Below are 22,010 nucleotides of genomic sequence, written 5' to 3'. Positions count from 1 at the left end.
GGACACAGGTCTATAGCCAAGTCCATAGAAGCGAACGTGGACGCTGTGATGATTAACTCCCCACATGTGAGATGTAAAAACAACAGTTGCACCCTTGGTAACAAAATAAGATTTTCCCTTGTAGAAATGTTAGGCATTCAGGGTGATACCCAATTCCTTCCAACTGCAGCCTTTGAAAGAGTCTCGTGAACTATATCTAAAGGGCTCTTTACCCATTTTGCAATCTTGAAGAAAGGGAAATTTTTCTACTATTTCCTTAAGATAGGGCAGGAATTTTCAATCTTTCTTGTATTTATGATTCTAAACGCTTCCTTTGTGCCTGGGAAAGTGCCCAGTATTTCAATGCAGTTTTCACATTGTCTCCTTTTCCTGTTCCACCTGTACGTCCTCACGGCTGGGACGATGGCTCGGTCATTGTGTGGGTAGCAGGTTCATGTGCGTCCATGTAAAGTATGCCCCATAATTGGCTCTGGGGGGCAACAAGACCTGGAAGTAAACCTGCACCCCGGGCAGTGTTAGGAGCACTGACTTGCCCTTTTTTACCAGCGGAATAGAAGATTGTTTTTCCAGAAACAACACAATCTCAGAGGAAGGTGCCCTAAGCAGAGGGCCAGTCTCTGTCCCCGGCCCCCCCGGCCCCCCTCGCAGGCTCCTGACGGCCAGCAGCTCGACCTTGTGCTTCACGTTGGCCTGGGCCGGTCTCTGACGGACATTCTTGGCTTTCGGTCTGGCCTCGTCTGGGGACCAAAAGGACTGCGGGAGGAGCTGGGCCGCCTTCTGCACGCATACCCCGGGCCACCCCGCCAGTGCCCCACTGTCTCTGCGAGGCCCCCGCTCTGTGGAAGGAGGCGCGGAAAGCCACCGCTGTGAAGGGCACGTCGCCGGGCCCAGCAGCTTCAGGAAGGTTTGGGGTCCTGCGTGCCCCCGGGGCTGGAGCCTTTGAAGAGCCGTCTTGTCTCTGGCCGAGGGGGGGCTTCAGAGATCGGGGTCTGAGGACGGGCAGACCGTCGGGGTGGAGCCGGTGCTCCAGGCGGACCCCTGGGAAGGGCCCGGCTCCTTCTCCGGGGCATGCCCGTGCCGCTCTAGGGGACGGTGCCCGTCAGTGCTTCTCCGAGAGGGTCCTAACCCTCGCCACCAGCTGAGAACCTTCTGGAGAGGCAGTCTTGTCTACCCCCACCCGACCGCCTGAGTCAGGAGGTCTGGGCTGAGCCTGGTTCTGTGATCCACAGAACCTTCCTGGGGACGCTGGTGCTCGTGAGTGTGAGAGCCGCAGGCGGCGCCACGCAGGAGCCAACGGGCAGACGGCGTTCGGCGGTGTTGGTGCCCGCGGCTGGGTGGGCACGGGGAAGGTCACAGCCGAGCCGTGTGTGTCCTGTTCCCCGCGTGTGACCTGGCAGCGGAGTCTCTTGTCCTGAGGGAAACGGGGTCTGTTCCCAGTGTGCCCTTCCCGCACGGAGACCCCACTGCTAACAGTCTTGCCCGCAGCACGGAAACCAGAGGAGACGTGGCCGCCCCTGCTGCCCAGGCTGAGCCCCAGGCGGCGGCCGGCGGCAGGAGGATGGGAGGGACAGCCCTGGGCCTCCGGGAACTCGGGGACCGGCGGGGGCAGGGCCGAGGCTGGGCTCACTCCCCAAGCGGGCAGCCCCCGCCCCGAGGGGGGAGTATCGTTAAGAACAATCCAGAAGAAGGCAAGAAAGGAGAGGGAAAGAAACCTGTATAAAAACACACCGCCGGGCAGGAGTAAGGAAACCGGTGATGGATGTCGGTGGAGGAGACTGGTCTGGAGGGAGGTGGGTCTGTTTTGTTTGCTTTAACAGAAGTGGTAGAACAGAAAGACTATTCAGTAAATGGTGTTGGGTCCATCAGCTATCTATTAAAAGAAGCTGAACACCAAGTCAGAGCTTGACCTCACATCAAACACAGATGCCTCTGCACCAAGATGATGAGCTGAAGGACTCAGACAGGACGTGTGGCAACTTGGAAACGGCCTTTTCCGGGGACGGGCACCCCACAGGCACTGGGCCCAGGAGGCACCGAGGGCCTTGCTCCAAACGGGAGGCCGATGCCCCATGACAGAAGGGTCAGTCTCGCGTGACCGTGTTTGCACCCTGAAGTCCCACTCGGGGCGGGGAGGAGCGACAGAGCACCCACCTGCCTTGCTTAGAGCTCAGACACCCCCAGGGACCTTGGTGGGAGGGGGGCTGCCCCCAAAGTGCGCCCTGGGCACTAAGCAAGCTCTCCAGCTGGGGCTGAGCCGTGATGCGGAGTTGCTCCTTGTCCTGAGTTGGTGGTCACACCTCCCGGTAAGTGTGGGTGTGAAATCCAGCTGTGATTTAAGCTTTGCGTGTTTTACAGCCTCTAAATCGTACTGCTTTTAAAGTCAAGCTGAGACACACACACGTGCTGTGATGTTTATGCAAAAGGTCACGTGTGTCCCTAGGAAATGCTCAGGACAGGGCCCAACAACAGCGACCCCCCCAGGGGTGGGGTTCAGTCTGCTCTGAGGCAGTTGTTTCCCAGCCCCTGGGATCCTGTGTCCCTGTCACCCTCGCACCTCGAGGTTTAAATTGCCACAGAGCCTCCCGAGTGGCATCTGGGGGCCCGTGGGTGGCCGGACAGCTGGTGTCAGCTGGTGACACCCTCGGCTCCAGAGGTCCCTGCCTCAGACTGGGCTGGGCAGGCAGGGAAGGGGCAGGGCCCTGTCCCCGGACTGTGTCCACAGCCTGCCTCCGGGACAGCCACCTGGCCTGGCCTCCAGAAGCATGGCGAGCTGACCGCCCGGGCCCAGAGCATCACCACTGTCCCCGTCCCCCAAGCTCAACCCCCAGTCAGCAAGGACCCCGTGCCGGTGCTGAGGAAATGGGCGAGGGGTGCCGGGACGCGGAGGCAGTGCCCACAGGCTTCGCAGGCCGCGCCCTGTCGGGACCCTCGGGGGGGGGCGGGGTCGGCTCCGGCAGCTCGGTCGAGTCCTCTGTCCTGTTCAGCTCAGGTCCTGCTGCCCCCAGCCCTTGTCTCGCGAAGCTCGTGTGACCCACTTCTTCCCGGCCAAGGTCGGGAGCTAGAGCCCGCTTGGGTGCTGTGCGGGTTACCTGCGCCGTGTCTGTACTTGGCTTTACACATCGCCTTTGTGTTTGGGAGGTGGGAACGGGGAGCCCCCTCCCGTGCACGCGCCTGCCTGTGCTCCCCCAGCACAGCTCAGAGAGCACGCCAGGCCTTGCAGGGAGTGAACCGCGCAGGGCTTGCGGGATTAACGGGCCATCAGAGGATGGAAGTCCAGGGGATTAAATACATCAGAGCATCGGCTGGGGGGGGTGGAGGGGCCACTGGCGGTTCTGCCCCCCGGGCTGCTCTCATCTGGAGGCCAAGGTGACCCTGGATCTTTTTAGGAAAGAGAAGCCGCCCTCTCGACAGGGGAACCCCGTTGGCACCTGGGGCACCCTCACCCGGGCAGCCCTGGGGAGACAGCACCCAGAAAAGGGCCCAGCTCCTGGGAGGGCTGGGTCCTCATGTTTCTGGTTCCCCCCACCCCACCCCCGCTCTGGCCTCGGGCCTCCTGCCCTCAGCATCCTTCCCCGCCTGCTCTCCAGGGTCCCGACGGGGTCCTGAGGATGGGGGTGGTGCTGCCCTGAGGGAACCTGTGTGGCGGGGAGGCCGAGCTCCTGGTGTGAACTGGTGGGAGGTGGGTTTCCCAGGACAGGCCCCCCTCCTCGGAGCCTGCAGAGGAGGGATGGCTCTGGGGGCGTTTCTCTGAGGACATTTTTCAGGCAAGTCCTGGACTGGCCAGCCTGCCTGCCGCCCAGGGAGCGGCCCTGGGACGGGTCGAGGGCACTCTTTGGGCCCCTGGTTACTAAGTGGAGTCTGTTTCTGTCGGGCAGTGGGGCCCTGCTCTGTTCTTGCCTTGTGACGGACGCCACCTCAAATCCGAGATGAGCTCCGGGAGGGAACCCCGACCAGAGTGCCCCCAACCAGGCTTTTTCCTCATAACTGGTTGGGTTTTACTTCTCCTTAAAAATCTCATGAGCTCAACTAATCTTGGCCTCTTTTGCTTTTCACGCTAACAGGGCAACACCCTTTCTTTGGTTATGTTTATCTAAAATTATTCCCTGATTCCCGCATTTTTCTTGGTATAAATTACCCTCTATGTCCCTTTGTTGTAACAGAAGCTGGAAATAAGAGCTCTGTGTCCCCCTTTTCCCCAGTGAAAAATGGCGCCCGGGGCACAAGCTTGAAACCAGTGCTTTGCTTTTTTGGGGCAGATGGTCTTGACCATACTCAAGGCGCTTCTCCTGTCCTGTGTTGCCAGGGAGGCTGTGCAGTACGTTCAGTGCCTCCCAGCACCTGCCTCGGGGCTGGGGCCCAGCTCTGCGCTTCCCAGCTTGAGGCCTCGGCTCGTTGTGGCCTCCTGCCCCCAGCCCCCTGCCTGCCCCCAGCCCCCGCCCCGCATCCGGTCTGTGAGCTGGAGGGGCACTTCCTGGCGGGGCTGCAGGGAGGACTGTGCCTGCCACACGGTAAACGTCGTATCAGCTTTAGGTATTGGTATTGGTATTGTTTGTATGACTGTTTGACTTACTAATCTTTTAGTTTATTAGTCACGTTGACAGGATTCCCGGTGTTAAATTACTGTCTATCCCAGGTGCAAACCTCACTGAGGTATTGTGATTAGTAGTCCGCCAACATCGCCGATTCTGTGTGTTAACATTGGACTCAGAGCTCCTAGCTGACCAGAGGCTGGAACTACTGGCCCGCGGCAGGACCGGTTCCCCAGTGACGGGCCTGCTGCCCGCATGACTGCGGCTGTGCCTCCGCCTTGGGGGCTCCCAGGGGCTCTGCCTGGGCTGCGCCTGCCTCTACACTCCGTGCTGTGCTGTGCACCCGGCTCATCCTGATGTCCTGGGCGGACGCCCACCACACACACGTGCAGGAACACGTCGCCAGACGGTGGGGTGGATAAGCACGGCTCCATCCCTGCCGTTTCCCTCCTGCCGGCCTCCAGTCCGCTGCACTGGGCCAAGTCGCACAACATCAGAAAACTCAAGCTGTTCTTGGACCGACGCCTGCAGAGCACCAAGTCTGCAGGCCCAAGGGGCGGGCTCCGTGCGCTCCTGCCCTGGTCTCCAACTTCTTCTGACGCGCGGCTCGCCTGCACTTGGCGCCCCGTCTAAGTGTCCCATCCCCCGTCCAGGGCGAGGGCAGGAGGGAGGCCGCCCACGCTCCCCTTGGGGACCGTTCCCCAGCCTCTGGACCTTCACATCCCATTGGCCCGGAGGCCGTGAGCGACTGTCCTCTCCTCTCCATAAGAGGCGCTTTCGGCTCTCTGACCTACTTGGAGCACACGGCCGAGGGGCGGGGGAGGGACCGAACGTGGACTCAGCCTTTTGGACGGCCAGCGGACCAGCCTGCAGCTTGTTTGTCCATCAAACTGAGCCCCTGGAGGGTGAGGGATGCTCCTTGCTTGGTCCTGCATCTCCAGCACAGGCCCCTGCTAGGAACCGAGTGTTAGATGGACGGTCCCTGCCGTGGTCAGCCTCCCACTGTGGCCCGAGGGTCCAGGGAAGGCAAACAGTGCACAGACAGGCTGAGCACCTGCTGTGTGCAGTGGCCGGCGCACAGAGAAGTCAGGCTCCGGGAGCCACGGCCCCGGAGGGTCAAGTTCACACCCAGGCCTCACCGCAGGACCAGAGTCGGGTCCGAGGGAGTCCCACCATCTCCGCAACAGAGGTGTTATTAATCTTGAAATGGGGTGTTTGAAATAATCGGAATGTTTGCAAGCCGTACGCTCTGATGTAGGTGACACCCTAGACCCTGGGCACTTCCCCAGATGTAGGACAGGAGTATCCCTGGGTGAAGCCCACACCTTCCCAGCAAGAGGAAAGACCCGCGCTCCACGGCCTCTGGAGCAGGGAAGGAGGTGAGCAGGCAGCCAGCCTCCCAGCCTGGCACGTTTGTCTGTCCGGACACCTGAGTGAGGAGCCGGCAGGCTGTGTGCAGCACTCGCTGAAGTCAGGTTGTGTCGGCTCGAGTCTTTCTAACGTTACCTGAGACCGGCAAGAGCATTTTCCTGCAGAAGTCTCCCCTCCTCCCCAGCCTCAAGGACATGCTCCACACTGTGCGTCCTCCAGGAGCCAAAAGCAGCCAAGAAGCTCCGTGGGTTTGTGCAGCCCTGGCCTCCTGCGGCCTGATGGGGCAGTGAGCTGTTAAACAGGATAAATCAAGTGTGCGGGCCCTCCCCCCACAGGGCCCCTCCACAGTCTCTCCCCGGCACAGCTGAGGCCCTGGGTGTAGCTCTGAACAAAGCACAGCTAACGGGGCAGAGCCGCCGTGCGCTCGCCACAGCCGTGCGGGCCTCAGATGGCACTTGGCTGGTGGGACTTCTCCAGCTCCCGTCTCTGGGCGAGAAATCTCGCGCTGACGCGTGCTGCACCTGTAGGCAGTGTGACTTCTGTAAAAGGGCTTCTGCTTTACTGTCCAAGTCTACTGGCCCTCCCCCGAGGAGAGTGCCTCAGGGCTCGGGCATCACATGCCACGTCCACGTCTCCCTTCTTCACATCTGAAGCAAATGCTGTCAATGGCATATGTTTGACTAGTTCACAGTCTGCGGTCAGGCGCGTGAGCTCTGGAGCCAACTTGTGGTCACTCAGTGTTGTGGGACTCATATGTAAAGCAGGGCTGGGACTGGCCCTCCTGTGTTAGGACAGAGTGCATTTGCATAAGTGCAAGCCTGTGTACCGTGTGCGGTTGGCTGCACGTTATAGCTACATGTCTTCTTAGGACAGTAGTTATTGTACTAGGACTCCTTTGATTTGAATATTCCTTTAAAAAAGAATGATTGGAAAATTTGCTTTATCAGAATTTCACTAAGTAGTACTGGTTATAAATAGATTTTGCCAATTGGATCAGTATAAAAGATCAAATGAGGTTTTGGTTCTGGAGCAATGGCGTAAGCAACACCTACCAACTCACATCATAGTTACTGGTGAAAAGCTACTGCTTTCCCCCTAAAATCATCAACAAGACAAGGGTGTCTGCCCTCACCACTCCTGCTGAACAGAGGACACAGCTCTAGCTAGTTCAGTATGACAAGTAAATAAAAGAAAAGGCATACAGATTGGAAAGGGAGAAATGAACCGTTTCTATTTGTAAAAAAACACGATTCTCTACCTCGAAAATCCCATTAAGGCTACCAAAAAAACTCCTGGAACTAGTAATAATTAGCAAGTTGTTAAGAAAGCAAGGTCTACATACAAAAGTCAATATTGTTCTATATACCATCAATGAACAATCAGAAACCAGAATTCAAAACACACCATTTACAGGAACTCCAAAGAGTTATATACTTGCTATACGTGTAACAAAATATGCACAGCATTTGTGTGCTGAAAACTAGAAAATACTGATGAGAGAAATCAAAGATCTAAATAAGAGACCTCCGTGTTCACAGCCGGGACACTCAACATACGGTGCCAATGCTTCCAAGCGGGTCTGCAGGTTTAATGCAGCTCCTGTCAGAGTCCCGGCAGGACTGTTTGTAGATGCAAACAAGATGATTTTTAAATTTATATGAAAACACAGAGGAACTAGTTAAACCAAGAGAATGTTTTAAGAGATTGAAGTTGGAGTAATTTTATGTCACCATAATGCTGCAGTAATCCAGACATTGTGGTATTGGTGGATGGATAGGCACTTACGTAATCAAACAGGATAGAGTCAAGAACACACCCACACACATATGGACAACTGATTTTTGACAAAGGTAATAAAGCAATTTAATACAGAAAGGGCAGTCTTTTCAAAACGTGGTGTTGAAACAATTGGCTAATGCATAAAACAAAACAAAACAAAAAAACCCTTGAACTTCACACCTTACATAAAATTAACTCAAAATGGATCAAATATCCAAATGTAAAATCTAAAATTATAACCTATTTAGGAGAAAATATAGGAAAAGAAGGCTCGCTCATAAAAGATAAAAAAATTAAACAAAAGTCATAGAAGATAAAATTGAGAACTTGTATTTCCTCACAATTAGAAGCATTTGCTTCATGAAAGATCCTGTTAAGATATGAAAAGACAAACCAGAGGCTCAGAGACAATCGTTGTAAATCACAGATCCAGCAAAAGGCTGTGTCCACAGCATAAAGGCCAAGCCCTTTAACCTCCATGCAAAGAAAACAAGACAGTCCAGTTAGAAGATGGACAAAAGACCTGAGCACACACTTCTCCAAACAGGGTGAAGGGATGGGAAATACGCACCTGGCTGGGTGTTCAGCACCATTCGCTGTCAGGAGAAAGCAGATTCAGTAGCAAGGAGACTTCACCACCGTCTATAAAAATGGCTGAAGTAAAACACTGACACCCCCAAGTGCTGACGGGAACAGAGTGCTGGGTCTGTCTTGCCCTGGGCAGGGGCGTGGTGGGGGGGGGGCGGTTGGAGGGGTGGAAAACAGCACAGCTGCTCCCGCAAATAATTTGCCAGTTTCTTAAGAAGTTAAAGGTGTACTTAACATATGATTCTATGATCACAGCCGCGCTTTGCTGTGCCCCTGAAACCGCCACAACATTGTTCATCGGCTATACTCCATATAAAATAAAACGTTAAAAAAAATCACAGTCCTGGGTGTTTATCACAGAAAAATGCAACCTCGTGTTCACACAAAAACGTGCACCCTGTTGTTGCCAGCTGCTTTATTTGTAATCCACCAGAGCCGAAACCAACCCAGATGTCCTTCATGGGGTAACTGCATGCACAAGTCGTGGTGCAGCCATGCCCCCCAGCCACCAAGATGAACAGACTTCTGTTAGGTACAGCAACTTGGGCTCTAGACCTCAAGAGCAGTATTATGCTGAGTGCATTTGTTTGATTGGATTTATATGAAGTTCTTGAAATGATACAATTGTAGCGACATAGAACAGATCAGGGCTTGCCTAGGAGAGTGAGAGGCTATGAAGGGACCACCTACAGAGCTCTGCATGGTTGTCCCACTTGTGTGCGTGGTTAGGGAAATCTACACACGTGATAAAATTTCATAGACCCATACACCAAAAGAAGGGCGTGTACAGACTGGGGCCACTTAGGTAATAGTGTCTGACCAGCGTCCCTTACTGGTTTTGCTAATGCACTGCAGTTATGTCAAATGGAAGCTAGCTGAAGGGTACACGGAAACTCTGTATTATTTTTGCAGCTACTCATGAATCTAAAATTATTTCATAATTATACAACACACACGTATAATACACATACACAGACATTAGAGTTGACAGTTATTAAATCTGAAATATAAGAAGTAAATTGTGTAAACAGATGTTAAAAGTAAGAGACGGTCAGAGTGGAAAAAAAAGCAAGATCAATCTGTGCAGCCAGCAAGACACCAACATGAAATCTAATGCTCTTGGCAGGTTGACAGAAAAAGATACGTCACGTTAACACTGATCGAAACCAGGCTGGAGTGACTACACTAATGTCAGAAGAAGGAGGCTTCCGGACGAGACGGTGACTGGGGTAGGAAGGACATTGTGTGAATGTAAAACGGTCGATTCTCCAGGAAGACACATCAGCCCCAGATGTACACACGTCACCTAACAGAGCCTCAAAACACACGAAACAGAACCTGATAGAACAGAGAGGAGGATAAATTCACAATTGTAGTTGGAGATCCAACTGCGCTTTCAGTGACTGACGGGACAAGTGGCCTTGCAGGACGCCACACCTGGCCGCAGGAGGGACATGTTCGTGGCACACAGGGTGTTCCCAAGGTGGACCGTGCTCTGTGTAAAAAAAACAAAAGCCTACCGAACTTAAAACAGTTGAAATCACAAAAAGTATATATTCTGACCAGAGTGAAACTGAACTAGAAATCAGTAACCAAAGGTATCTTAAAATTTTCAAAGTACTTGAAAATCAAAACACGCACCTCTAAATAATGTGGTCAATGTGCTGTATCAAAGGAATTTAGGAAATATTTTGGAATATTGGGAAATAATATAATATATATATAATAAACGCACATCTCTAAATTGGTAGGAATCAAGGAAGTCAGTGCCTCTAGAGAAACCTATGGCATGAAATGCTAACATGAGAAAACGTCTGCAAACAACTATCCAAGTTTTTACCTTAAGGAACTAAAAGCAGAAAAGGCAAGCAGAAGGGAGGGAATAATAAAGCAAGACCAGAAACCAATGAAATTGAAAACAAACTCACTTTTCAAATTGGACCAACTCAGATGAAGAGAGGATGTGAAAGAGAGGGGCAGCTTGGTTGGCCGCGGTTCGCTCTGCTTCCTGGTACTTTTCTGCATCCTTTTGTTGGCCTCACAAGACATGTTCCTTCGTGAGTGTTTCCTCTGCCCTCTCCTGGGAACTGGTGGGTTTGCGAACCAGCCTGAGCCTGGGAGGGAGGAGGGTAAGGTCATGCAGCCTGGACGGGTCCCCAACTGGCCGTGAGGGAGGAGGCCCCTGTGTCCCGGCTCTGCCTGGAAGCTGGGCCTCGTCCTGCCCTCGGCTGTGTGTGTCCCCAGGGAGCCCCTCCCATCCCAACACACAGCAGACCCTCACTGGTGACCAGGTGAATGAACGAGAGTGGATGGGGAGAAATGGAAATATCATCTTGGACGTTCCATGAGTACTTGAGTTTAGAAATCGCTAAATTCTGATTCCAGAATACCCTGTGAGGCCCTAGAAATGGAGCTGGGCTTGGTGTCCACTGCACGTGCTCACCCCGTCTTTAAGTAGGTACTGAATGGGCTTCTGCTCACGGTGGCCCGGGAATGGCGCTGGGAACTGCCGGTTCCGTGTTGAATGGAGGAGATAAACGTGTCCTCTGCCCGCAGGCCGGGGCTGTGGTGGTACGGGGCACAGGAGAGAGGGGGGCGCTAGCGGTTGGGGGTGCAGGTGGAGGCCTGGCAGGGAGTGCCCTCGGCAGAAGGGCCCAGACCCCGGGCTGGCTGGAGCTCAGTCTGTCGCAGGAAGGGAGGCCACCGAGGCTGGGTGGAGGACAGCAGAGTGGAGACCGAGGCAGGCAGTGATCTGTTCATTTCTGTACTTTTGTCATTTCAAGAATGTCGTGTAAGTGGAATCATAAAGTGTGTGACCTTTGGGGACTGTCTTTTTTCACTCAGCCGAATTCTCCGAGGTTCCTCCCATTGCTGAGAGCGTCAGCAGCTTGTTCCGCTTTGTGGCGGAGTAGGTTCCGCGTGTGCGGTCCCTGTCGCGCTGCCCCGGCAGGGATGCACCGTGACTGGCTAACCAGCCACTGGATGAAGGTGCTGCTTCCTGTTTTTGGCAATTACAGATAAAATCACAGCCTTTTGTGAGGGCATAAATTGTTATTGCTCTATAGTAAATGCCCAGGGGTGCCACCACCAAGTCGAATGGTAGTTGCGTGTTTGGTTTTCTAAGAAACTGCCAAACCGTCTTCCAAGTGCTCAGAGGCCGCATCTCCGCAGCATCCGAGTGGCCTGCCCGCCGCTCCGCGTGCTCTCCGGGCTTGGCGTGGCCACTGCTGTTTATTGTGGCCGCTGTGACACGTGAGTGTTGGCCCCTCCCGTGGTGTTAATTTGCATTTCCCTGATGGCTAATGATACTGAACATCTATCTTCTCATGTGCTTGTTCGCCACCTGTCTATCCTCTTTGGTGAAATGTCCATGTCTTGTGCCCATTTTCTAATTGGATTGTTTCGTGTTTACTGTTGAGTTTGATCATTATATATGCTTTAAACTAGTTCTGTGTTGGGTGTGTAGTTTGCAAATATTCTCTCCCAGTCTTGGCTTGTCTTTTCATCCTCTTAATATGTTTTTTGGCAAAGCACAGGTCTTTAGTTTTGACACATCTAATTTATCAGTTTTCCCTTTTGTATATCACGCTTTTAGTGTCAAGTCTAAGAATTCTGCCTTACCATGGACCCTTAGGATTTTTCCTTTTCTTTTCTGAAAGTTTCGTTGCTTTACGTTTTACATTTAAGTCTGTGATCCTTTTTGAATTAATTTTTATATAAGGTATAAAGTTTAGTTCAAAAAGTCCATTTTTGCCTACGGATGTCCAGTTGCTCCAGCACCATGTGTTGAAAAAGCTGTCTTTCCTCCGTTGAACTGCTTTTAGATCTTTGTCAAAAATCAGTTGGGCATATTTGTGTGGGTCTGTTTCTGGGTTCTGTATCTGCTCCATTGGTTTTCTCCACCAACACCACAGGCTTGATTACAGCAGCTGTATAATAAGTCTTGAAATCGGGGAGACCAGTTCCTTCTACTTAATTTTCCTTTGTCAGAATTGTTTTAGCTATTCTAGTTCCTTTGCCTTTCCGTATAGATTTTACAATGATCTTTTCTGTATCTCTGAAATTCTTGCTGGAATTTTAATAGGAATTATGTTAAAGCTGTATGTCAACTTGGAGAGAACTGACACCTTTACTATGATGAGTCTTGCAATCTGTGTTCTGTCTCTCCATTTATTTAGATCTTTAATTTCTTTCAACATTTTGTAGTTCTCAGCATATAAGTCCTACACGTTTTGTTAGATTTACACCTAAGTAGTTCATGTCATCTGCAAATAGGGACAATTTTATCTTTTCCTCTCATTACCTTTCCTGCCTTTTTGAACTGACTGAACTCCCCCGACTGTGTGAGTAATGGCCGTGAAAGGAGAGATGTTGTGACTTGCTCTAAGGGGAAAGGATTTAACCCTAAGTGTGATGTTGGACGAAGGTCTTTTTGTACATGCTCTTTATCGAGTTGAGGAAGTTCCCTTCTATTCCTGTGTTTTTTCCTGAGAGTTTTTATCACGAGTGGGTGTTGAATTTTGTCAAGTGCCTTTCTGCACAATATAATCCAGTGATATCTTCTTTAGGTCTGTCCATATGATTGATTACACGAGTTGACTTTTAAATACTGCACCAGCCTTGCATCGCTGGAAGAATGGGCATAGTGTATAATTCTTATTGTATACTGATGAATTCTATTTGCTAATGTTTTTAAAGGATTTTTGCACCAATATTCTTGAGGGCAGTTTTCTCCTTTTGTACCGTCTTTTGTACCATCTTCTGTACTGATTTTTGTATCAGGCTAATACTAGCTTCATCAAATGAATTGGAAACTTATTTCTCTTCTCTTCCGTTTTCTGAAAGAGATTATGTAGAACTGGTATTAATTCTTCTTAAAACTGTTGGTAGAATCCTCTAGTGAAACCATCTGGATCTGGAGAATTTTTGCAGGGGAGTTTTAAGATTATGAACCCAATTTCCTTAACAGTTATGTAGGGCTATTCAAATTATCAGTTTCATATTGGATGAGTTGTGGTAGTTTGTCTTTTTCAAAGAGTAGGTCAGTTTATCTAAGTCAATTTATTTGTGTAGAGCTGTTCTTAGTGTTCCTTTGTTATCCCTTTGATGTATGCAAGGTTCTTAGCAATAGCTCCTGATTCATTCCTTATAATGATGTTTTGTCTTCTTTCTTTGTCAGTGGTCCTAGAAGTCTGTCAATTTTATTGACCTTTTCAAAGAATCAGCTCTTTATTTTATTGATTTTCTCTGGTTTTTCTGTTTCCAACTTTAATTATTTCTGTCTTATTTCCTTCCTTCTGTTTGCTTGAATTTATTTTGTTCTTTTTCCAGATTCCTCAAATGAGAGCTTAGATTATTAGTCTGAGACTTTTTCTCTTTTCTGATATATGTATTTTGTGCTATAAATTTCCCTCTAGGCAGTGCTTTAGTTGTGATTTACAATTTTTGATATGTTGTATTTTTTTTCAGGTATGTATTTTTATTCAGGTATACATTATACATTCAGGTCAACATATTTTTATAACCCTTGAGATTGCCTCTTTGACCCGAGGATTATTTAAATGGGTGTTGTTTTAGTTTCCATGTGCTTGGAGATTTTTCTGTTATTTCTATTATTGATTTCTAGTTTGATTCTTTTGTGATCTGAGAACACACCATATGATTTTTTTTTTTTTTTTTTTTTTTTTTTTTTTTTTTGCGGTACGCAGGCCTCTCACTGCTGTGGCCTCTCCCGTTGCGGAGCACAAGCTCCGGACGCGCAGGCTCAGCGGCCATGGCTCACGGGCCCAGCCGCTCTGCGGCATGTGGGATCTTCCCGGACCGGGGCACGAACCTGTGTCCCCTGCATCGGCAGGCGGACTCCCAACCACTGCGCCACCAGGGAAGCCCCACACCATATGATTTTGAGTCTTTTAAATTTGTTGAGGTTTGTCTTATGGCCAAGGATATGTTCTGCCTTGGTATATATTCTGTGTGTGTTCTGCTGGTGCCAGACGTGCTGTAAATGTTGACTAGGTCCAGTTAGTTGGTCGATGGTGGTGTGAGTTCTGTATCCCTGCTGGTTCTCTGCCTAGCTGTTCTTTCAGTTGCTGAGATGGTGTGGAAATCTCCAGCTATAATTGTGGATTTCTGTATTTTTCCTTTCAGTTCTGTCAGTCTTCACATATGTCACTGTCCTAGTGTTGGATTCATACACTTTTAGGATTGCTTGCTATTGCTTCTTCACGGGTTGACTCGTCTTTATATAATGCCTCTCTCCATCTTTGATGATTTTCATTGCTCTGAAGTCAACATTACCTGGTATTACTATAGCCACTCCTGCTTCCTTTTGGTTAGTGGTTGTGTGACACATCTTTTCCGATCAGTTTATTTTCAGTCTGCTTACATCTTTCTATTTGAAGTGAATGAGTTTCTTATCGACAGCATATGGTTGAGTCATTTTTCTTAATCCACTCTGCCATTCTGTTTTCTTAATTGGTAAATTTAGACTATTTACATTTCATGTTATTATTGAGATGTTAGGGCTTCAGTGTGCCATTTCGTTTTTTGTTTTCTGGTTTTTCTCCCTATGTTTTGTTTCTCTGTTTCCTTATTTCCTGCCTTCCTGTGGGTTACTCAACATTTTTTTAATAATTACATTTTGACTTATTGACAGTGTTTTTGAGTATCCCCTTTGTGCAACTTTTCAGTGTTGCCCAGATATTACATTATATACATATAACGTAGGTGCTGTGCTCTTGAAAGGAGGCATTGCCTCCACTTCCTCACCATTACCTCCCACGTCTGCCCTGCCCCCAACTCACTGCCTCCTCCCGATTTCTTTCACAAAAGGAGAAAAGCAGGCCCGGGGTTATGTGGTTGGTTCGTTCCTATTACTGGCAGCCTCCCAGAATTCCTAACAGATCGAGTGGGGGAAGAGTTGGAGTGGGATTATGACCAGTGGCTCCCAAACATGGCCTTGCTCAAAAGGAGTCTGGAGAACCTTAAATGCAGCTTCTAGGACCACCTGGGTCTCCTGAATCGGGCTCTGAGGGGTGGCACACACACACCTCGACTTCAGTGCCAAGGCCTCCATGCTCTGTCATTGTAAGATGGCCAGGTGAGCCCTAGGCCACCAGCTGAGCCTTGGGATACCAGGTGCATCAGTGTCTCCTTTCCCAGACCTGAATCTTGCAGGTACACCACCCTCCTGGGATGGGATGAACTGTGTAGCCACTGCCCTCTGAGCAGTTCTGGGAGTTGGGGCAACAGTCCTTCTCAGAGCTCCCCCCAGGAGCACACACAGCCCCCAAGTGCCGCTGCCTGAGGACTCAGCCTGGCCTGTGACTGACACCCAGAGGGCTCCACATTGGGTGGGGGTGTCTCCTCCCGTTCCTCTGGCTCCTGTCTCACCATAAGGATTCCTTCACAGGCCCATCCCTCCCTTAAAAAGGTGCCCTGTTTACTTCTCTTTGTAAGACAGCACAGTGCCTGGAGCTTAGTAATTGCCCAGGAAATATTTGTTGAATTAACAAAGTTATTTATTACCAATTACCTACGAGGCAAATTTCAACCTGCATCTTGCCTTTATGTGTTCTTGTAGGAAAGGACAGGGGCGGGGAGCAGCCAGCACTGGCTCTGGTACTGGTCTTTGACGCCCTGTCTCCTGTGCCCTATCCAGCAGGGCTGTGCCACAGCGGGGGGGCGGGGGGGGGCGTGTGGCTTCACCAGGCAAGCGTCCCTGGAGGGGCCATCAGAGGCGTTCTCAGGAGTCTTCCTGTTGGGCTGCTGAGCGGCAGGATAGACTTCTGCAGTGACCAGGCACTTGGCATCACAGGTAACTTCACCTCCTGCCAGCTTCCTAAATGCAGCTTCAGCAGTTTACCCAGAGCCACCCATTGATGCTGACTTCCTAAATCCACCAGGAGTTTTAAGTGAAAAGTAAATGAGTGTATTTTACACACGTGAACAGAATCTGTACATGTGATGATTATAAAGTTAGCATGTCGAATAGCCCTTATGTTTGCTTCCCGAATGGACACCGAGAGGTGGTGGCTGGTAGGGGGCAGCAGAGTCGAGGCCGGAAAGCTCAGAGGCTCTGCGGGGCCAGCGGAGCGGGAGAGGGGCATACTCGTCAGATGCAGGCACGCTCCACAACTGCCAGCGACGGCAGCACAGACGCCACGCCCTCTGTGTGTGTTTCCTTTGACTGGAGAAGAGTCCACTCACACAGCCTGGGTATGTTTAGAAATCGTCAGGATTCTGCCGTCCACCCCATCCTGCCCAGATCTGAGTGGGGGGACTGTCGGCCGGGCTCGGCGGGGCTCCTCCAGACTGAGGCTGGTCTTTTCTGCAGGCGGGCTCCGCAGCCTGGACCAGCTGCGCAGCGAATGTGAGGCTCCATCTGCTCCCCTAGTGTCACGTCAGCCCGTTTTCCCTCCCAAGGGAATCACAGCGCCCCCGGGAGACCCGCTCACCCCGCCGCTCGCCTGGACCTTAGTCTCCCCACCAAAGTGCAAGCGGCAGGACTTGGAAATGGCCGCAGACACGTGTTGCTGGACGTGCCCCTCGGCTCTGAGTGTACACCATCTGTGGCCCCAACGTCCTTGAGGGAAGGACACGAGGTTTTATATAGACACAGGGGATTGCAGTGTCACAAAACCTGCCTCCATCCCCCCAGATCTCCCCAGCCTGGCATCCTGGGGCAGATGCCCTTGAAAACCAGGGGGCTCTCTTACACGTGGATGTAGCACGTGGCTGCTTCTGCCCTGCCTGGGCGTTGAGGCCAGCTCCTGGCCCTGGTTCCCCCGGTGACCTCAGTGCAGGACCCACACCAGGGCAGCCGGAGTCCTTCCTCGGGACGCCACAGATGTGGACTGAGTGTCCCTTCCCGGTGCTGGGTGACATCGGCTGAGGACACTGGGATCTGTGGCAGGGCGCCTGCAGGCTTTCTGCACAGGAGAGATCAGAGCAAATGTGAGACCTGGGCTGCGGGGGAAGGGCTGCGGGTTCCCATCCCGGGCCTTGTCCCTGCGGCCACCCTTTCCTTAACTCTAGCCTCAGGCTTTGCGTCAGCGGGACGAGGTGACTCGTGTCCTCCAGCCGAGGAGCCAAGCAAAGCAGTCGAAATGGATTTGTGTCTCCCATGCACTGGAAGCGGGTGGTCAGATTTGGATGATTTCCTTATAGATGGGACTGAACCGAGGAGGGCACCCTGGCCACGTGCAGGATCCCGCCCGTGAAATCGGGAAGAATCGTGCGGCTCAGAGACAGGCCGGGCCTGCAGGTTGGTCTGAGGCAGTGCCTAGATCTCCTCCACCCTTGGCTGGTGGGTGTTGGCTGTGCTGCCCCCGGAAGTGACCAGGTGCCGCCGGCACTCACTCTGTGACCCACACGGGAAGCGCTCTCGTCACTGTCACACGGTGTCAGGGCTGCATTCCACTGCCTGGCCCTCGACCCAGAAACGATGACAGTTATACAACCAGGGGACACGGACACTGATGTCATCGTTATGACTATACAGCCTGTGTTCAGGAAGCAAGAGGAAGGTCGAGTGTGTTCAGTGGAGACGTGATGACACAGAAAAGGATGCGTGCCAGGCTTCTGGGGGTGACACTGCAGGATCCGAGATGCCAAGTGCACTGGATGGTCAACAGCAGAGCGGCCCATCCAGTGAGTCAGAGGAGAAATGGCACCTCACGGAGTGAGACTCAGGGACAGAGGGCAGAGCCTGACATGCCTGCAGATGGAGGCCCTCCCTGCGCGGGGAGCAGAATATATACTCGAGCAAACAATGGCTGCAATTTTCCGAATTTGATGAAAATTCTAAGACTGCAGATCCAAGAAGTTCAGTGAAGCCCCAAGAAGAAAAACACAAGGCACAGCATAATAACATAATTGCTCAGAGCCAGTGATTAAGAGAAACACCTTTAAATATGCTAGAGAAAAGGAGGTTACGTTCAGAGGACAAAAGGGAGACTGCCGTAGACCCCTCCGGACACAGTGCGGTGAGGAGGGAAGGGCAGCACGGCCCACCTGGAATTCTGCACCAGGTGAGACAGGCTTCAAAAGAAGGTGACTGTCCAGACACACCCAAAGCTGAGAGAACTCATCACCAGCAAACCTGCCCCACACAAATATTAAGGGAAATTCTCACAGTAGAAGAAAAATGATAGCAGAGCTACATGGTTGAGCATGAAAGACACTTTTGTTATTATCCAAATCCCTTTATTGGGATCAATCCCTAATTGATCCCTTTATTGGGATCAATCCCTAATTGACTGTTTAAATTTCAAAAATAAAGTACTGTAGGATCTATAACATAGGTGGAACTAAAATGTGTGGCAGTAACAAGGCAAAGGCCGAGAGGAGAAAGGAGAACACGCTGCTGTCGGGTTGTCCTGCACCCGTCAGGTGGCGACGCCACAGCTTACGGGCTGAGTCAGGTTAGAGGTCTGTGCCTAAGCCCTGAAGCCACTGCCTGGGTGACAAAACCCAGAGTGGAGACTAGTAAGTGAATGAAGGAGACGAGGTGGAATCACAAAGTGTATGCAATTAATCCAAAATGTGGCAGAGGAAACATAGACACGGGGGAACGAAGAACAGATGGTGAAAGCAGAAAACAAATAGTGGAATGATAGACCTAAACTCAACCATATCAACAATCACTGTGAATAGTCCTAACACCCCCAATTAAAAGGCAGATTGTCGAAAAAGATTAAAAAGTTTCTTGGAGGCAACTATATGTTGCCTCCAAGAAACTCACTTTGAACATAAAGACACAAATAAATTAAAAATAAGAGGTGGAAGAAGAGACACCATGCTAACCCTAATCAGTAGTAAGGTCGGGCGTCTGTATTAACGTCAAAGTAGATTTCAGAGCCAAGAATATTACCAGAGATAAAGAAGGACCTTCCATAATGGTAAAGGGCTCAATTCATCCACAGAACATAACAATGCTAGATGTTACGATGCTAACGATGGAGCTTAAAATACATGAAGCAAAAAAAGATAGAACTGCAGGAGAAACAGACAAATCCACAATCACAGTCAGAGACGTCAGCATCCCTACTCAATATTGGGATAAACGGACAGAAAAGCATGCCCAGCCGTCTAGCTCTAGTGACATCTGTAGAACATCCCACCCAGTCACACAAGATAGACCACGTTCTGGTCCATAAGCAATTCTCAATCAATTTAAAATATCTCAAGTATTACAAAATATGCTGTCTAACTTTAATGGAATTAAATTTGAAATCAACAGAAGAAAGCTATCTAGAAAATCTCCAAATATTTGAAAACTCGATAACACACGTCAAAATATCCCACGAATCAAAAAAGAAATCAAAAGAGAAATTAAGTCTTTTGAAATGAGTGGACAAAAAGCACAAATATAAAACTTTGTGGGATGCAACGAAAGCCACATGTAGAGAGAAATTTATAGAACTAAACATTGTATTAGGCCAAAAGTAAGATTTTAAATCCATGCCACCAGCTTCTTCCTCAAGACACTAGAAAAGAGGAATAAATCGTGGACCCTGCCCCTGTGTCAGGACTTGGTAACAAATGGGGTGGGTCGGCGGACCATGTCTGCTTCTCCTCTTCCTCTCATCAAGTGGAGTAAAATACATTAAATCCCCAGCATGAGGAGGACAGAAAGAGGGGTCCTCGCTGGCGAGAGGGATCTGCCGGTTTCTGGACACCGAGTGTGGGGAGGAGTGAGTCTCAGGAGAGGCTTTTCCTGATGAACTGGCCGCCTGGCTGGGTGTGGACGGCTGTACCCACAGGAGTGCAGCTGCTGCTTCCTGCAGAGCGTCCCTGGCAGCCACAGAGGTGGGAAGCAGGCCCAGCACACTTGGGGTGGCCTCTGATGGGAGGTGTCCCGGGTCCTGGCGGGATGGCCAGAGGATGCCCCCACCTTCCCGGCGCCCCTCGCCTGCCATCTCAGGGTGGGTTCTTCAGGGTCGGGGGTACTGAGTCCGGTTGACCTGAACAGCCCCTGGGGCTGCTTCTGTGGCCAGGGTCCACAGAGGCCTGGGATGCCCACTCGTGGCCACGTGAAGCAGGCCGGCGCTCACTGGCCCGTGTGACTGATGGTGGCTGACAGCCTGCAGCCTGGAGCGCCCCTGGCGCTCACTGACCCACTTTCTCCACCGTGGGCTGGAAACATTTACATAACAGATGGCCCCAGACCCTGGAGGAGATGTTTCTAATTAAAAAGGAGGCTCGGCGTCCCCGCCTGGACTCCCCCCCGCCGTCCGGTTCATCGGTGCAGGTACCTTAGCCTTGGCACGCACCCTGAGCTTAGGAAGGGCTTTGCAGGGCTGCTGCAGGGTGTCTGCGTGGCAGGGAGCCGTGTCTATTTGGTGCCACTCCGATCGTTTGAACTCGGGCCTGGACCCTGTGCGGACCTTGGGCGGGGGCCTCTTGGCTTTGTCCTCCACACAGTCAGGCTGAGTCACCTGCACACGCGCCTCCCTCTCCAGCCGTCCTCAGGCCCGCTACTGTGACCATTCCTTGCCTGTAAATCTTAAAACGGAGCCTAAATGTTGCCTGGAGGGCGAAGTGCTGAACCGATACACTGCAGAAATTATACAATAAGCGGACCCGTGCTATGGGATGTAAAGCATTTTCTGAAAACTTTCTAAAGGGGGACTCTCAACTGTTTGGCCGTTTAGTTAATAGAGACTGAATCCACTTTAGAACGAGGATAACTAAGGAATCTCGACTCTAGACATAAAGGGAACACAGATCTGTAATCTCCTGGCTTTTTAAGGGTGAAGGGGAGGATTCTGGCACCAGCGTGGTGGGAAATGGGCAGACCCAAGGTGACAGCAGAGCAGACACTCCCCAGACACACAGGGGTCCCCAGGCTTGCTGGTCACCCCTTTTCCCCTCCAGAGGCTGAGGGAGCTGGTCTGGGGTCCCTCATCACAGAGGTGACACTGAGGCCCAGGACCATGCGTCAGTCAGCACTGATGCCAGGTCACTCGCTGGCAGGCTTTCCCTGAGGCCCATCCCCCCTGCCATGTACCCCAGGCCCCCACAGGTGCCACACCTTGAGTGCCGGGACCAGCCCTTCCTCACGCTGACTGGGGTGCCCAGGAAGCCTCTGCCTTTCCCCAGCAGCGATGCTGAAGGCGGCAGCCCACCGACCCACCCACCCGCCCAGGCCCGGTCGTACAGGCCCGGTCACCTGACGTGTGCCTTCCCTTGCCAGGTGACACCATCTGGGCCCCATCTGTCCTTCCTCACGGCACCCTCGGCACCTTGAGCCACCACCCCCAGCTACATTTTGGAAGAAAGATGGAGTCCAAGGTCTCAGAAGGTGGCCTGAACGTGACGCTGACCATCCGCCTGCTGATGCACGGAAAGGTATGGGGGCGGGAGAGGGGAGGGGAGGCACGCCCCCCGCAGGGGTCTCCGTTTCATATGAGGCCTTTTAAATTCTAAGCAATCTCCGACTCCAAATGACGTTTCTCCCAGAACCTTTCGAGGCTGAGCTGCCCGCCTGCTGCCCCATCCCCTATGCCCTAGTGTGTATTTTCTACACGCGAGGGCATTCTCCTCCAGGACACTAACACTGATGCACACGTGCCGGCCAGGTGGCTAGGGCCCCACTCAAGTGCACCGGTCATCCCAGGGCTGCCCTTCAGACAGGCGCTCCCCACGCTTCCTTTGCCTTTTGCTTTGAAAGCAAAGTTCCCACCCAGTTCTTTTGTAGAAAGAATGTCCCTCACTTTGGCTTTTTCTGACGTTTCCTCA

The 22,010-nt window shown here is 51.5% G+C and overlaps 1 protein-coding gene across 7 annotated transcripts in view; it reads left to right on the top strand.

Annotated features, from left to right (window-relative positions):
* PCBP3 (poly(rC) binding protein 3) overlaps positions 1–22,010 on the top strand; it is a 210,244-nt gene that overhangs the window by 161,199 nt on the left and 27,035 nt on the right. For all 7 annotated transcript variants that reach the window (XM_089910100.1, XM_089910097.1, XM_089910095.1 and 4 more), the window contains exon 4: positions 21,466–21,620. In XM_089910100.1, coding sequence (XP_089766226.1) covers positions 21,466–21,620 — 155 coding nt within the window. The remainder of the gene's footprint in view (positions 1–21,465; positions 21,621–22,010) is intronic.

This window comes from Delphinapterus leucas, chromosome 4, assembly GCF_059928025.1.
Source record: "Delphinapterus leucas isolate spDelLeu-1000000601 "Yukka" chromosome 4, BTC_Dleu_Yukka2, whole genome shotgun sequence".
In the NCBI taxonomy this organism is placed as follows: Eukaryota; Metazoa; Chordata; class Mammalia; order Artiodactyla; family Monodontidae; genus Delphinapterus; species Delphinapterus leucas.
The sequence above is the reverse complement of the archived record's forward strand: the minus strand, read 5'-3'. Positions and strand labels throughout refer to the sequence as shown.